Raw genomic sequence first — 17,838 nt, forward strand, 5'->3', positions numbered from 1 at the left:
TTGTTGAAGCACTGTACTGATGATGTTGGGCACTAATTATAGTTATAACCTGCTCACCACAGGGACCACAGATGAAAATTAACTATTTAGCTAACTTCAGTACATTTACATTGAAGTCTAACTACGGTGTTGATTAATGTGCATTGTCCCCGGTAAATAAATAATAATAAAAATACTCACTCCCGATCCTGCTGTGTCCACATGGGGCTGCAGTACAGGTGGGCTGGGTCGTCGCTGCGGAGTGACAGGGTATCTGTCCTCAGTCTGCTGGGTGGCCAGTCTTCCATCTGTCTGACCTGTGTGTCTCGTGTCTGGGAATCTGGGATCATAGTGAGGGGGGTATCTGGGGTCTACAGGGGGGTGTGGTGGCGGCTGAATGGGTCGAATGGAAGCTCCCTGGGAGTAATGGCCAGCTCCGTTGCTGTGGGACTGGGACTGGTCCTGGGACTGGGGGTACAGAATCACAGGTGGAGGCTGGACCTCTGCCACCTCGTTCTCCTTTAAATGATAAAAGTTAAAAAGATGAAAAGAAATATCAGTCAGTGAATGCCCCAAAGGAAAAATGTGTTTAGTCTATTCTCTATTTTTCTTCAGTGCAGCTTACCAGATCTCTGAAGAAGGGACTGTACTCTCCAAGCTGAGAAGGGATAAGAGCTGTTTAGTGACGTCTTAAATCACACTGAAATTATTTGATCTGAACTGTACATTAAATAATATGAGTGTACTAAACATGGACGGTATCGTGTTATTACAGTATACCAGGGTACTTAGAAAGCCAACATTTGAATGACTTCCAAATACAGACACTCCTCTTTCTGTTAATCTGATATGGAGATGCTGTATTGAGCTAATGTATGTATGAAGGTATGCTCAAGCCTATTGTCTATTTTGTCTCTATACTTTTTACTTTTTAACTTTATGTCACACAAACACATGACTTCAGTAAACATGAATAAAGGTATTTTGCAATTGAACAAATACATTGAAAATTAATAAATAAAATGTAATAATAGTAATAATAATAAAAAAATATTATTATTATTATTATTACTATTATTATTCATATTTATTTTAACATGAATAACATGAATATACAAAATTAAATTAAAGTAGCTGTGTGAATTTATTTTTTGCCCCCTATTGGTCAAAAATATATTACTGCAGCAGTAAAATGCCCATTTTAATCTCATTTTCTTGGGTGAAAAGCAGATTACGGTACCATGACTTGCCGCAGTCCATCGCGTACTCTCAAATAGAGGTCTGCTCTGTCTATGATGTAGATGAGGCTGCCCTCTGTCTGCCGTCTGGCAGTGGCAACCATTGTGTCATATGACCTCAAAACTGTAACCTGTTGAAAACCAAAATACATGGTGTTTAGCTTTTGTTGAACATAAACAGAATAACTAATAAATGGCTGCCAATTGCTCCTAAAATGAAGTGATCTGATCAGCTGATCCGCCCTGAATATTTGATCAGGCAAATGTGTTTTAGGCACAACATGATCGATTCCTAACAACTGTTCCAGTGTGCAAACTGATCCTTACAAAATAACTTATTTTCAGTGCCAGCCTAGCAATCAAATAGTCAGACAGAGGAATATAAAGATGCAATGATGGCACTTACCCCAGAGGAGACACCAGGACTTCCAGGTGCACCAGGAGGACCAGGAGGTCCGGGAACAATGACGGCTTCAAATGACAACAAAAGCTTGTCAGTGATTTGGCTTATGAACAGCTCCAGCTCCAACAAGTAAAGTACTGACAGTATCTTGAAGTCAACTCCACACTAGTTGTAGTATGACTCTTCACTTCCGAAGATAACAAGCTGCATTTCATTTACTCTGCAAAGCCTCTAGAATTTAAACATAGAAAATTCCACTTACAGTGATTGGGTGCTTCAGGAAGTGATCCTTGGGGTCCTGGAGGTCCAGGTGGTCCTGGAGGACCTGGGCGCCCATCGTAACCAATTCCTGGTGGTCCTGATGGCCCCTGGGGTCCAGGAGGGCCCATTACGGAATCTCCTTTTGGACCCTAACATAAAAGAGAAAAATCTAAATTACAGAAGCGTCACTTTAAATAAAAGAAATCTATCATCTAGGTCACAACAAAACAATTTTCATTTACTGTATGTGTAATAACAGGTCATGTGCTTACTGTACAGGTAAAACCAGAAATCTTTTAGAAAATGGGACCTGATATTTTACTCACCTGCAGGCCTGGTTTGCCAGGAGGCCCCGGTGGGCCTTGTACTCCTCCATAACGTGGATCATAATATCCACCACCAGGCTCTCCCTTTTCTCCCTTCACACCTGAGTCTCCACGCTCTCCCTTCAGTTCATTCTGTTGGAAAACAGTTCAACATCATCAAGAATTTTCTTCTTACAGTACGTCCAGCATATGAAGCACACTGACCAGTGGTGTAGTGATTACCTTGAATGTGTAAATGTCAAAATTAGAGGCTGTTCCTGGAAAAAAATAAAGTAGTCGTTTAGTAATCAAGTACTAATAAGTAACTTCAAGACATGTATGTAATAATGGTACAGCCTTTATATTTTATACAAACCTGGGATTCCTTGATCACCACGCTCTCCTTTTTCCCCTTTAATTGCTGCAACAACATATCATTTTTAACATCGGTGTATCTGCAACACTGTTCATCATTGATAGTGATGTCTTGTGTTTTATCAAGTCATTTTTCAAATCTAGTAAGACCTGACAGCTTAATCTCTTGACAAAAGAGTGTATATCCCCTTCAGGCTGAGGCAGCTGGATCAAACTGAATTGTTTATCTCTGCAGACACTTTAAACCCTTTCTAAAGCTCCCTTCCCATGACTGGCACATTTACTTAACTTAACATTATTATACCTCTCAATCTTACAGTATTGGTGTGTGTTGGAGGTCATACCTTGGTAACTCCTTGAAGTTTCATCATAGCGCTATGAACAGATACAGACAACATGCTCAATTTTGCAATTCCAGCAACAACAGAGGAAAATAAGTGTCTAAGGTATATAATAAATTATGCAATTAGCAACTGATTCACTAGTTTCACCAGCCTACCAGGCTTAAACAACAGAACAAAAGCACCAGATAATGACTGGTTAATTGGCTTTATGACTCAAACATGATCAATATGATATATGAGAGAGAGAGGGCACATGAGAGACATGAACTTTGTGTTACAGACAACCAATAACACTAACTGGTCCATATAAATGTCCAAAACTTAGTTCAGCGTAGGACGTTTGTGATCTTGTCTACTCACATTGAAGCGATCTAAGGGAACAGCTGGCCCAGGGGGTCCAGGTGGTCCAGGTGGCCCTGGCTGGCCAGGGACTCCCTGATGAAAACAAAGTTATTCACTCTTTCACACTGTTTGGTGTATAGATCAAAATGATTGGTGGCAGTGGTGAGTATTAGGCAAACACTGACAAGTCTGAGAAATGCACAGCTTTTCAGGATGCTCACTCTGGAAGCATCCATTCACTGAGTAATTTTCATGTATGTAGCAGCTCATTTCAATTCAAAAAGAATGCCAGTGCACAAACCATGTGATCGGACGAGACACAAGTACAGAGCAGAACAGCTGACATTTGTTACATTAAACAGGGGTTGTGTTCTTGAAAGAGAGACATGTGTTATTGGTACTACATTGGGATTTCTCCAGCTGATCTGTGGCAGGGTAGCTTTGGCGCAGTGGATAAGACACATGCCTTTGGTGTGAGACACCCGGGTTCAACTCCCCACTGTGACACATGCCTTATTGTGTCCCTGAGCAAGGCACTTAACCCCTTGTTGCTCCAGAGGCGTGCAGCCTCTGACATATTTATTTAGATAAATGTTTGTAACTTCTGCCACTGTGAAATGAGCATATCTCAGGTATTGGTAATAATATTAACACTTACTGGGTAGCCGTAGCCGGCTCCTCCCTCTCCTTTCTCACCCTTGTATCCATTTACACCAGGGCGACCCTTGGGGGAGAAACTTAATGATTAATATATTCCTGAACTCGGAAAAACAGAAACAATAGGATTAAAATGTCAGTACGGAAATGCACAATAGTTCAGCAAAAGGAATATAAATAAAGAACAGTATTACATATTGAACATATACAAATATAAGACACCAAGGAAGGTGTACTTACAGGTCTTCCTGGCATTCCCATTTCACCCTTTAATCCTGCAGGCCCATACGGACCCTACAACAGTAAATCATCAAATAAAACACGATGTGAGCTGACTGGAGACTGTAGTGGAAAGAGTGCAGATATCTTAAATAGAAATGCTCAAAGACTTACAGGGGGTCCAACAGGTCCAGGAGGTCCTCTGTCTCCCTATAGACAGGGTTCAGGAAGCATTAGTTAGAGGAGTGGTGTTTGTATTTGCATGTTTGCCTTATTGTGTGAGAGAGACAAAACAGACGCCTTACCTTCAGACCTCTAAGCCCATCCAGAGACAGAAGATTTCCATCCGGTCCGATCACTAAGCCAGGCTCACCTTTCTCACCCTGAACAGCAGCAACGAGACAACACAGACTTAATTACAGCAGTGTCTTGATGGTGAGTGTCTAAAATAATAGGTGAACATACAAATAACTAAGACTTTACCTTCACTGCAGAGCCTGGATGGCCGGGTTCTCCTCTGTCACCCTTTGGTCCCATAGGACCCTGCAAGATAAAGATAAATATAAGATTTATTAACTTACAAGAGATCAGAGTAACAGCCATTTGGCATCAGGAAAGTCTCCCTAGATCAATTCAAGCCAGCAAGATCAGCCCTTCCACGTTTGCATTGCTGAGTGGACCACTGTTTACATAGTGTGGAAATAAGTTGGCAAGATGTTGTTGTGAACTTCTTTGAGCAATGCAGTGCCAAAATGGAATGATTATACTACAGAGTGACATTTGTTGCTCGCTTAACGCCCCTGAAAACGTGGTTTCAAATCCTAAGTAATAAGAGAACTGATCTGCTTCGTCAGGACCGCGTGGGTGTGGTTCGATCAGAACAGTGGACTGGCAGCATCACCCCAACAACAGTCATCACGTGTTTCAAATCAAATGCAAATGTCCAATCCTGTTTGGTGCAATGAAATACTTAACTGAGCACCAACTTCAAACCAGATCTGTTCAAACTTCGGCTGAAAATAGTGAGTTTATGTAGGACAACGTGGCTTTTTCAGGGCCTTTAATTCACTTTATATTTGTGACCCCACTTGCATCTTTAGTAGGAGTGAATTGTTTTGAGACTGAGCGCGCCAGACAAGGTAGGGACGTTGGAAAGTACTGATAGGTGGATTAACACATTGTTGGTTTTGGTATTTTAATGGGATTTGTTTACAGTAAAAAAAAAAAAAAATTTTAAGTTTTAATTAACAACAGGATTTAACAATCAGTAAATTAACTTCACATTTACGGTTATAATAAAGTTAAGGTACATTAATTATGTAACATAGGGACACTTACAGGGAATCCAGCTTGACCAGGTAAACCAGGTCCTCCCTGTACAGGAAAACATAAAACAGTGTATTGAATGTACAAGCAAATCCACACACAACTTGCTGTTGCCCTGACTCATTCTAAAATGTAGGTTGTGAAATAAGTGCAGGTGCCGGTATACAGCAGTCTTTGATAATACATTAAACTGGAAACAGATGTTCTTTTGTGGTTATATTTGCTCTTGGTGGGAACTGTTGGGTTTCTGTAAATATCATCACATAGTACGGTCTAGACCTGCTCTTTTATGAAAAGTGCTCTGAGATAACTGTTGGTGTGACTTGACGCTATATAAATAATTGAATTGAATTATATTTAATAAAGCAAAGGCATTAATGACAGCAGTCCTATGTTCAAATAAAGTTTGACAACAGTGATTCCATAATCACCCTAAGACAGAAAAGTTAATTGCACGTTTCACCATGTGTGGATGTCACATCTCAGTTGACAGCCCACTCTACGGTTATAATTACAAGTGCACAGTCAACTTTATATGTGCTGTAAAAAGCTAAATTAAGTGTACAAAGTGAATGGTTAGACCAAACACAACCACTCAGAGTAGCGTATCATCTGTAGTACCAATGTGAACTTTTTTAAAAAGATGGCAAAATGAAGAATACAACAACCATAAAGTCCCACATACATGTAAAATAAATATAATGTATTTACATCAGAGTTGTTTTACGTTACAGTGTTACTGTATAAACACGAGTACAAACCTGAGACCCAACCCTGCCAACACCACCATCAAACTGTAGTGACACAAAGAAAATGAAGATGTCATTGCTCATTTATTACTTTTCAAATGTTGCTTTTCTGCACGTCTGCCACTGCGCACGCTGTTTGTTACTTACATTGCCGGATGTCTGGTAGACGATTTGTCCTGGTGGTCCAGGTGGGCCGGGTGGACCTGGGAGTCCGGTTCCATCTCGACCTGCGTCACCCTAAAACCACAACACGGACAGCAAAAAGATAAATAACTGGAAATTAACCTAATTTCAATATGACACAGCTTTAGATTTCTATTCTATTCTATTCTATTCTATACATAATAAAAATATCTTTAAAACAGGTAACAAAAAGTAGGGTTTTATCTTTTTAAGAAGTCTTTAATGGTTTGACAGATCAAATTTACTACAAAGAAACATGTGAAGCACTTTGTAGTAAACATAATATATAAAGAATCAGATATTCAGGGTTAAAAATGATATTCACCCTCTCTCCTTTGTCCCCTTTCTCACCCTTTGGTCCCTGTAGAATTAAAGAAGAATGAGACAAAAGATGAAAGCATTGTATGTCCAAATACCTGGATCAGATCTGATAGATCAGAAAGATAACAGGAACAACATTTTCATTCATTGAAGACAACAAACCCACTGCATCTATTATATTATTACACGATAAACATGTTAAATAAAATACTACATTAAAATAATTAAATTTCTGTGTTATTATTTAAGCAGCTCAACATCTTGACTCAATTGAAAAAGCTTTTTTTCAATATCAAAGATACATTCCCTTCGGTTGTTTTAAAATGTTTAAGAAATGCACATAAAAGATTAAATATTACCATTATCAAATCAAAACATTTCAACAGACATCCAAATGATGCACGTCACACTGCTGCTAAATATATTGGATGTATTTTCAAAAATAATCTTCACTCTGGGTTTATTTATTATCCACATCTCAGTATCGTTGTCAGTGGATGAAGTTTGCCTTGGAAATATGGATAACAACTGAGCCATCTCCATGACAACGAAACAGAACCCATCCACTGGTGAAGACCATCAAATGCTCTGGAAAATGCTAGTAAGTGAACCTTGAGTTCGTCCGAGGTCATGCTTATACTGGGTTATAAGTCCCAATATGATAATATCTTTTAAAGCAGTTATTTCCTGATACTAAAGCTAAACCGTGATTTAACTTATGCGCTGCTGGAAACAGCAGCAGGACGTGCAAAAAATGTTTTTCCAACTTTTCCTTCCCTCTGTCAGAGTTACTCTTACAACATTGGCTGACACTACTATAACTGCATAGTGCCAACATTTGTTTGACTTAAGGCTGCATACTTGGCTGCTGTTCCTTAAAAAACAAATAATCACTTACTAAGCTAGAATGTACTCAATCATGGGGTGACTATTCCATAAACATAAATATTTGAGAAAGGAAAATATTTTGCCCCATGTCTTTTTAGGTTATGACATTGTTATGAAGTCAGCTATATAAAAGTGAGAAGCTGCCAAGAAACAAGAAACTATCCTTTAAAGTCAACTATCCATAATTTGACAGCCTGCACCGTCTGTAGTGTAACATGGTAAACCAAATGCTCTGTTACATCACACAGGTTACTATGTGACCTCTGGCCGACCCAGCTGGTGCATGGAATAATCCTATATCTGTCAGAGTGCCAGATAAGGAGGGAAAATCCTTCTTTTACCTGAGGTCCAGGGAAGCCATCCAATCCAGGTTGCCCATCTCTTCCTACAGGACCTTCATTGCCCTTCTGACCTAAAATACCCGGGAACCCAGGTTTACCCTGCAGAGGTACATTCAGGTCACACCAGTGAAACAAAATTCAGTAAAAACACACACAAAAAGTTTCTACAACATAAGTGCCCATAATGAGCATTGTTTGCTTGTGCACCTGAGCCCACTGGAAATCAAAGCCCAACTCTATGCAGCTTTCGGCTACTTTCTGCTTATTGCTTTACTTTTGGCAGTTCATATGGTCCATCATGCGGAGGTAGACAAAACCAGAGTAACTGAAAAAGTAGTTACTTTTTGTGTTCTCATATTGTCTCTTTTTTTTTCCTTTTTCTGTTTCTTTATACATCAATAAAGCTGCAGCGTATTTTTCCAAACATTAAATCAATGGTTTATAAAACTAAAAGGTTAAATGACAGAAGAGTAGCAACAATGCAGCCGAGAACCAAAGCTGATTTTTGAATAAACTCTTTAACACACTTGAGGGAGCACAGGGGCCCTAACACACCTGAGTCCCAGGTAGCTGTATCTCAGGCTTGTTTGTGTGTTTCCACTAATTTCACATACTCATTTTGATCCATTAGTTTGCTTTAGAAGTGGGAAACCCATGTGAGTTAGAGTAGGGGCCATGAGGACCAGCTCATGACAGATTCCTATGAGCTGGAAAAATGTGTCAGTTCAAATCAAATCAAAGTTACTTACCGGAAGTCCAGGCAAGCCAGGAGGACCCTGAAAGAAGACACGTTTGCTTTTGTTATTTACAAGCTCCTACTAAAAATCTTTGGACCGGTTCTTGGACCAGTAAAATGTAGACCAGTCCAAAATAAATGCCATGTGGGTCTTATAGAATTAATGATTCTTTCTAATCAGATATGATAAACCTTTACTATAAAAAGATTAAAACCATTAAACAAATTGATTAAACATGTGTTGGGTGTAGCTGTTAACCAGTTTGCTTGTTCAAGATATGCAGCTTTTTGTTATTACTCCCATGAATTCTTTGCAATTGGTTGTAGTTGTTGTCGAGACATTATCGCTTCATAACTTCTGTTATCTGTGCTACACCAAGATGTTTATCATAGCAGCAAGACAAACTGCACTTAAATAACTAAATAAATGGACTATCACCAATTGAACCAAGTACGCTTTCACCTTACATAAGACCTGATTTGAATTAAAGAGCAAAACGGGGAAACACTAATCTTATAATCAAATTTTCTATTTTTCAAAATCCCTATCTTCCTCATTTAATAGGACTTTTATCTAACATTGTGATGCCACCAGATCTGGTGTCAGACATACTCTGGCTTGTGATATCAGGAAAAAATGACTTTCAGAATTTCAAGAAGGTGGATCTATTGCTTATTTTACTTTGTACTGTGAATAATTTAATATATTTATATCATCTTCCACAGGACGCAAAGTATTTCATCAATACTGACCTGTTTTCCTTCTGGTCCTCTGATACCAGGAAGTCCATTGGTAAAACCTCCACTAGAGCCCTCCATGTCATCCTTCAAACACCAAAAAAGATCTTATAACAAACAGCCAAAAAACCTTTTTTTATTATTATTATTTTGTTCTGTCCTGTGCCATCCATTTTGCCACGTGGGTTCTTTCTGACAGTTGAATTCTGATAGAAACACCACAGTGTCTCCACTAAAGCTGTCAATACATAGAATTTTCTACTATTATAGAATTTCTTTTCACATCTCCATTTATTTCATCACGAGCTGGTGAACCGTTCCAGACAACCAAATTGCAGATTTCTCAGATTACTGTGAGACTGTGTCCACTCTATCAAAATACATCTTAACCAAAATGAATAGAGAACTTACAAATCCAACCCGATAACTCGGTCCAGGAGGCCCGGGAGGCCCAGGTGGCCCAACTGGTCCAATAGGTCCAGGCAGACCAGCCAGTCCGGGCTCTCCTGCAGGCCCTGGTAAACCAGAGTCTCCTTGAGCTCCCTGTAAGATGGAATGACAGTAAAATCAGTGAAGTGCACATAATCATAGTTTAAGGTAGTGTGGACTTTTTGAATGCATTGCCAGAAATATCATGCATCCTGCACAAAACTACTGATACCTGTGTCATGCAGCATTTAGGGACTATCAGTACTTGCAAGAGCAGTTCTTGGACCAAATTCAGACGTAACTAAACCATAGCCAGCACTCATTAAACGCATTAAACTTTAAGTCAAGTCTGTAGCTGACAATATTTGACAAACATTTGCATATTGTTAGAAGACACAAATCCCCTTTGATGGCTGACGTGCTGCAGCCCAGTAACCTGCAGATCGGAAGGCTTAGGAAAGTAGGAGGAGGATAAATAGTGAGGGAGCAGATTGGTGAGAAAAGAAAAGTAGGAGCTTGGCTAGAGAAATGAGAGCGATGAGAAAAGCTTTAATAGTTAGATGAAAGTTGATGCATCATTCTAATTGTCAAATCGGCACCATTACACAGTTCTAGTATCCCAAAGGCCCGCCAGCATCTTACTATTGATGTACTTTATTCTCAGGATTATGTGCAATAAAATGTCTCTAATACTGGTTACAACAGGAGCAATTAACATTCAGCTGTATTTTGAAGTGTAGATCTTACTGTAAAGCTGTGGCAACATTATGGTGAAGTTGAAGGAAAGTAAAGGAAAACAATTAAGTTCATAAAACCGCACCTTCTGTCCAACTGCTCCAGGTAAACCCAGCTCACCTGAATCACCCTAGTGTGGGGAAAAGAGTTAGACAAAACATGTTAACCCATCGCAGGACATAAGCTTCAAGCCTCTGGGTGGGCAGTTACCATGTCAGCGGTTGACTGTGGTGTGTCACCCATAGATATCCATAATAAAGGCTAGATGTCTTACGGCGGAGTCTCTATCGTCATCACCGGCGGCCATCTTGTCACAGGCAAGCTTACTGGCGTTCTCTGTGGTACCTAATAATCAGCACGAACACAAATCTCGACGGATTTACAAACGGTTTGGTTTCTTACAAACGTTATTAACGTGGCTATAATTCTGGATGCTTGAACATGTTGAAATTGCAGATTTTCTTTTCGAGAAACGACTTAATCGTGCAGCATAGTTGTGTATCACGGCTACTTGCGCATGTTATCAAGGCTGAGACCACAATCGAGCTGTTCAATTATATAGGTTTTACAGACACCAATAACGATTTGAAATTCGAAATGCACACACATGTATATATTTAAGAAAAATTTGTTAATTTTATATAAAATGTTTATATTTATATAAAATAGACATTATATATACATACAGACCAGGTCTGGCATATACATATACAAGTCTATATACAGTATATACATGCAAATATTTCTTAAATACACATGCATGTGTGTATTTATATATTAAAAATAATTATACACTGTACACACACATATATTATGTAAACACAAACTTTTATTTTGGATGTGATTTGACAGCCCATATATATATAAATAAATAATGTTGCCATTTTGAGTTTTAATAGCCTATATATTGATTTAACATAAATACCTTGTGCTTGTATATTCATTGCACCTATCTGTTCTGTTCAATGTTATTTTCATATGAAAGTCCATGGTTATAATTATTCATAAGTGTGCAGAGTCATAACTACATCTCTGACGTTTATAACAAACCAAACCGTTTGAAAATCGGTATAAAATTGAGGAAGTTATGGTTATTTAAAAAGTACATGCACCATTAAAACACAATGTTACGAGTGAGCGAGCTGCCTGTGACAAGATGGCCGTCAGGTGCAGACGTCGACCTCCATTGGCCTGCAGCGCGGACGAGACATCTAGCCTTTATTATGGATATCTATGGTGTCACCTGTCAACTACCAACTACCATGATGCACAACTGACTGGAACACGTCTTAGCCATTTATAGCCTACACATGTTGATACAAACAAATTTTCAAGAAGCTCTCCTGTTGCTTATGTACAATTAGCAACATTTAACATGTGAGAGGACTGTTGTTAAGTTAGTTTTTCTAACTTAACGACGGAAAAGAAAAGCTAGCAAGCTGGGCTAACTGGCTTTCTCTCGGAAAGTGCAAGCTAGCTTGCTTAGTCCTAGACTTGCCTAGCCCACTAATTCCCAATACACATTAGTTGTTTTTGTTAGTTTTTAACATTATTTCAACAACTGCTGAGTCAGTGGTAGCTCCCGCAAACACAGTGTTGTGTTTGGCCTGTATTATAGAACGGTCAAGCTAGCGTTAGCTGTCAATCAAATTATGTAATTTAAAATTAGGTTTATACCAAAATTCTCAACAAACACAAACAGTACTTTCAGCAAAACTGAATATTAATTTCAGTTAAACTTTAACCATCTCGTGTTTACACTACGATTTTTACAGAATAAACAATTACCATTACCTTTTCTCCTTTGGGACCAGGAACTCCAGAGACACCATCTTTACCGGGCAAACCAGGCAAGCCCTAGAGTCCGAAATATTTGGTTCAGGTATACAGTATTTGTTGATTTGGTTAGACTGTACAGTTACTTTCATCACAGTCCAGACAGTTTGAGGGTTTAGAGAACATTTTGACTACTGGTGTTGAGAGACAAACACACTTGACACCTACAGGTTTACCGGGCGCCCCGTCCTTTCCTGGTGGTCCGAACGCCCCAGAACCCATTGCTGTGCCTGCTGTAGAGGGACCAGGAGGACCAGGGGGACCAGGGGGGCCGGGCAGACCAGGCAGTCCCTATAACAAAAAAAGAAACCTTTTGCATATTTTGCTACTTTACATAAATATATAAAGGCAAATCTATAATAACAGAAATGTCTTTCGCAAACAATTCATCTTCACTGCAGTTACAGATGCTGGTTACAGTGTACTACCACAACAACGATCATGTCCTGTACATAGTTTACTGCTGAGAGAACTATTTAAAATTTCAATCCGTCTCACCCGAACAGATTCCAAATCAGGGAACCCTGATCCTTCCATGTCCACAAAAGTCTGAAATAAATGAACTTAAATCAGTTGGAATCAACAAACGATTAACAAAGGCAGACAGTCTCTTGCTGATACAAGTTACGCAGCACATAACTGACGCCAAGATTAACTCACAGATCTGAATCCTGGTCCTGGAGGTCCCGGAGGTCCCCTGGGTCCAGGTTGACCCTCACCACGGTCTCCCTGTACGCACAAGACTCATTAACACAAGGTGGATTTCTACAACAGATATATCCATTTAAACTCAAATCATTTTTCTATTTTTTTCTTCTGTACTTTGTAAATGTTTACAATCTTGTTTCTGTTATTCTGTTAGTGTAACTAAGCATCTCACCTTCTCTCCTTTAGGTCCAGGGTCACCTGGGGTTCCTGGGAAGCCTGGAGGTCCATCAGCACCCTACATTGAGGAAATACAATAATGTTAAATAAGTTAAATCCAAGTAAATTAATATGTATCTACTTTTAACAACCATCACATAAACGTTTTGACAACTGATAAGAGTTTAAAACATTTATCACTGTTGTTGGTATAGTGCAAGAAAAAAACAAACTTACCGTTTTTCCATCCTCCCCAGGATCACCCTGTGAGATTGAAATAAAGAATGAAATTAAAAGGATAATTCGCTAAATAAAATTTTGTAATGAAACTACATTAAACCAAACTACTTCTCTCAACAGAACATGTAACAAAAGATTTGCTTTACGCTACGCTAAGAATTCAACTGCATTCTACTAACTGGCTCTCCATCAGCTCCTGGTGGTCCCTGGGGGCCCGGGGAGCCAGGTGGTCCAGCTGGTCCTCGGGGTCCCGGGACTGTTGAAGCAACTGAGCCGTCACTGCCTACTGAAAACTCAGTTGCGGGCCCTGGAGGGCCAGGGGGGCCAGGGGGGCCAGCAGGGCCAGGTTCTCCCTTGTTTCCTTGGTAGCCAAAGCCTGCACTGCCCTGGAGATAAAGAAGCCTCAGTGATTAAACAAGAACAATGCAAAATATAAGTTGTCCAGTCCGTGTATGGTTCGTTCTTTGGTTTTTCTGTTTTAAAACCAAAACGGAAAACCAAAACAGCTGCGTTTTGTTCTATCTGTATCGGTGTTGTATCCCTACTGGTTTTCAAACTAACAGGCTGCTGTACATGTGCGCCTGCTATTTGCAACAGCTGTGGTCTGTGTCGGGCTTCATCGAACCAGAGGGAACGATCACCGACCGTCCACAGCGCACCAGCTCGCTCCCGAGACTTCCTCTCTCTCTCTCTCTCTGTACGGTCCAGCACCCCACCCCCTCCCCGGTAGACCTACTGTGGTTTGTGGTGCCGGTGGAACAGGCGCACTGGACGATGCTCCTGATTTTACGCATAGCCTAAAATCCATCCCTTTCTAAATTCCTCCATCTCATGAAGAAAATAAAGGTCAGATCGAAAAATTGTAGAGAGGCTGAACAAAAGCTACCCGAACCTTTTAATCCGTGTATGATTTAACTAATAACATTTCATGTTTCCTGTGTACCATTGGATATTCTGACAACTATCACTGAATTAATTTGATACTGAAGAAATCTTAAAAAACGTTGGATTCTTAGGCAACTTCTGAGGGGTTTCTGTTCCTGTCCCAGTTGCTAGTGAGTTCCAAACTGAACGGTGAGCCTCCTGTTTTTCTAACTAAAAACCCACCTATCTCGCTACATACGTACTTTGTATTGTAGCAGTCCAATACTATCCTGTCACATCTAGGCCGTATTCTTTGTAATATTATTTCCAGAGACCCAACAATGATGCGCTCTGAATCCTCAAATAAACTACTGTTATGTAGAAAGTCACACAATTGATTTTCAACTGCTTTCTTAAGGATCTTAGAGAGAAAGGGAAGTTTAGATAGTCAATAGTTGGCTAAAATCCCTGGATCAAGAGTGGGCTTTTTAAGAAAAGGTTTAATTACAGCTACTTATTAAGGACTGCAGTACATTGTCTGCTTATAAAGAATGGGGCGTAATTTCCTGCATTCTGGTGAATTATTCTGCACCAAATTATTGAGGAAATGTCTATTTACATAAAAGGAAACCCAACATTCACAAGACAATTCAAACTAAAAAAACATGGTGTAATATAATGCAGTAAGGCTCTCAGGTATTCTGTTAGTCTGTCAGAAATGTTTCTCCTGTAGATGAACTTATTTAATTTCATCCCTGTTGAGTCAACACACATGTGGGCATGCCTGAAGTAGCCTAAAATCTTTAAATGTCCATGTTGCACCTTTACACCTCCATGATAAATTAATACATTTTAATTAAGTTATAAACTCCTGGACTTTAATAGCTCCTGTGTTTCAGCAGCTTTTCTGCTCATGTTCAAAACTTTCTGCACATTCAAAATCTCTCCCACAGATCTGTGTTCTCTGACATTTGCAGGATAATACTTTGAGAAGTTGTAATATTACGAGAATAAAATCACAATCTAATAAATAGTCATAATATTTTAACAATTTAGCCTGTGTTATTGCTTTGCTGATCACTTTTAGATCAGTCTAACAGACACAGAATCCGTGTTGAACTTCACTGGATGAGAAAAGCTCACTGCTCTTCATCAGCGGTAGAAAACCGAAACTGAAACACTTGTGATCAGACAGGAACCTCACCACATAGCCTATCCACACAAATGTTAACTTTAGCAGCTCTGATAAAGTTCAGTTCACTCAATCAGAGCAAAGGTGTTTCTGAGCGAGGAGGACAGAGACAGCGCGGAGAGCGACAGGTGTCACTATTTGCGGCGGACAGTTAACCGTTTGTGTAGCAAATTTTCACTTTACGTGAACTTCAAACAAAACTTAGCAATATTATTGTGAGTAGCCTCTGTTCTTTGAAGACCTGCGAGACAGGCTGCCTCATGAAGATTATTACATATCAACATGGAAAATCTTTTTGTTGTTGTTGTTGTTGTTGAATTACAATCGTGGATACAGTCGGAAAAATGACCTGCCGACGCCGATGGATTGATCCATGTCTAGTAAAGAAGTGTTAACTAAGGTTAAAACTTCAAAGAAATCATAGAAGTTAGCAGCTGTTTCTTATGTTCCTAAGATTGAGCTTGGCAAAGACCAACAGTCCCTATTTAATGCTGGGTAACTTGCACACGTCTCTAGAACTTCTAGTCGAAGATCCAACAGCCACACAAAACACTCTTACTTACCTTTGCTCCCTTTTCCCCTGGTTCCCCCTGAAAGTGAAAAGAGGAAACAGTGCCTGGTCAGCGCCAACAGTCTTTATTGGCTGCCTAATGTGACACATCCACTTGTTGGAGAGTTTTCACACACTCAAACATCTGTATTAGGTCCTGCTTTAGTAACACCAACCTCAAAACTATTTCTAACTGTATCCCAATGACCAATGCACTTTAGCCTAATCATAACATAAATGTAACTTTTAGTGTTTTTGAGTGTTTGTCCTGTGTCACACTTTTGTTTGATTGATTGATTGAACATTTTTTGTCTTTGTATGGCCATGTCCCCTGCTGGATTTTAATCTTCATTTTGTTTTTTTGTGTATATTTGGACAAGCATGTTGTGTGTATGTTGTTTTAAAGACAGAAGAAAACCAAACCAGTCAGTCAAGACAACAATACTCCCAACAAACAAATTTTATGAGGACATTTGGCCTTGGTAAAGCAAAATAACTAGATGCACACTGTATACTTTAAAAATAAAAAAAGTACAGTAAGGACTGAAATGAATCAAATGAAACATAAAACATGGCTTTGAGACTGTATTGCACATGCTTGCATAAAATTAGGACTTGCAGCTCCCTCTGGTGTTCCTTTGGGACATTTCACGTAACCTCACATCACTGCTGTTACTTGTCCTTGCTCATACCTTTACCAGCTAACTTAGTGCCCACTGCAAACTTCAGAAGGACAAACTGGGTTAAAAAAACTTGCACCATCACTGCATCCCAACTCTCACTCTCCCTGACTTGTCTAATACAATATTCCATCCGTTATCAAAGTAGAATATAAAATAAGGTCCGAACCTTCTCTCCACGGGCTCCACCCCGTGAGCTGGAGCCAGTGCTGGAGCCGGATTCTCCCTTCGGCCCTATTGGACCCCTGTCTCCTTTGTCTCCTCTCTCCCCTTTGTCGCCCTTTTCTCCTTTAGTTCCAACTGGCCCTGAAAATAAACAACAAAGGACAGAGTCATTAATACCCTCATGAAAAGGCCTTTCAAAAAAGATTAATGGTTGTATCCAACACCCCAAACAATAAACAGAACATTTCCTGCACCCAAAAGAAGGGGAAAAAAGAAGAAGAGGAAAAAGGAAATGACTTTTTGCTTGATGGAGCGAGAATCCCACTGTGCACGGCTGTAATTTAAAGGCCATGTGAAGGCTTTCAGGTGGTAACTGAATACACCTTCCCACACCTGCATGCACTGCCATGCTGAGATTTATTTTCTGGTGTGAGCTAATTGACCTTAAACTGAATGTGTCACTTCCAGTGGAGCTTGTAGGAATTGCAGCCCACTCCATCAGTTGTGTAGAAGTTGTCCATCTCCATAACTGCTGACATACACAGTGCAATGTTGTCCCCTTCAAGCTGGCTGTTTCAATCTTTCACTTTAGGGTTTTCAGTTTAGGGGTTAAAGAAAAAAGGATCCATGCCTCTGAATGGACACATAAGCATATAATATTCACTGAAAACGTAATGCCACATATCATAGCATCACTAGCCTAAGCTAATATGCACTACTACCCCTGCTTGTCCGGTCCTCTTACTTTTAAGAAATGTAAATCTAAGCGACGATTAACTGAAATTGTTCCCCCATCCTTTTTCCATTTTCTCGCCTTTGCTATTATCCTCCTCTCTCGATTGAGCTCCTCTATTTTCTCCCTTTGCAGATATTTTTTG

At 39.7% G+C, this 17,838-nt stretch overlaps 1 protein-coding gene across 1 annotated transcript in view; it reads right to left on the reverse strand.

The window, feature by feature from the left end:
* Positions 1-17,838, reverse strand: part of LOC119903834 (collagen alpha-1(XVIII) chain-like) — a 78,003-nt gene that overhangs the window by 4,029 nt on the left and 56,136 nt on the right. Inside the window, 33 exon segments of the mRNA XM_038720082.1 lie at positions 181-498; positions 605-637; positions 1,220-1,348; positions 1,624-1,688; positions 1,883-2,030; positions 2,208-2,339; positions 2,430-2,464; positions 2,563-2,607; positions 2,906-2,936; positions 3,266-3,340; positions 3,906-3,971; positions 4,145-4,198; positions 4,298-4,333; positions 4,429-4,506; positions 4,607-4,666; positions 5,462-5,497; positions 6,211-6,243; positions 6,346-6,435; positions 6,707-6,742; positions 7,932-8,030; positions 8,681-8,707; positions 9,421-9,492; positions 9,817-9,948; positions 10,655-10,699; positions 12,364-12,426; positions 12,574-12,696; positions 12,904-12,954; positions 13,066-13,134; positions 13,286-13,348; positions 13,507-13,533; positions 13,689-13,895; positions 16,129-16,155; positions 16,965-17,101. Of these exon segments, the coding sequence (XP_038576010.1) occupies positions 181-498; positions 605-637; positions 1,220-1,348; positions 1,624-1,688; positions 1,883-2,030; positions 2,208-2,339; positions 2,430-2,464; positions 2,563-2,607; positions 2,906-2,936; positions 3,266-3,340; positions 3,906-3,971; positions 4,145-4,198; positions 4,298-4,333; positions 4,429-4,506; positions 4,607-4,666; positions 5,462-5,497; positions 6,211-6,243; positions 6,346-6,435; positions 6,707-6,742; positions 7,932-8,030; positions 8,681-8,707; positions 9,421-9,492; positions 9,817-9,948; positions 10,655-10,699; positions 12,364-12,426; positions 12,574-12,696; positions 12,904-12,954; positions 13,066-13,134; positions 13,286-13,348; positions 13,507-13,533; positions 13,689-13,895; positions 16,129-16,155; positions 16,965-17,101 (2,642 nt within the window).

This window comes from Micropterus salmoides, unplaced genomic scaffold (assembly GCF_014851395.1).
Source record: "Micropterus salmoides isolate LMB-PRFRI ecotype aquatic unplaced genomic scaffold, ASM1485139v1 Ms_hic_scaffold_15, whole genome shotgun sequence".
NCBI classification, from domain to species: domain Eukaryota; kingdom Metazoa; phylum Chordata; class Actinopteri; order Centrarchiformes; family Centrarchidae; genus Micropterus; species Micropterus salmoides.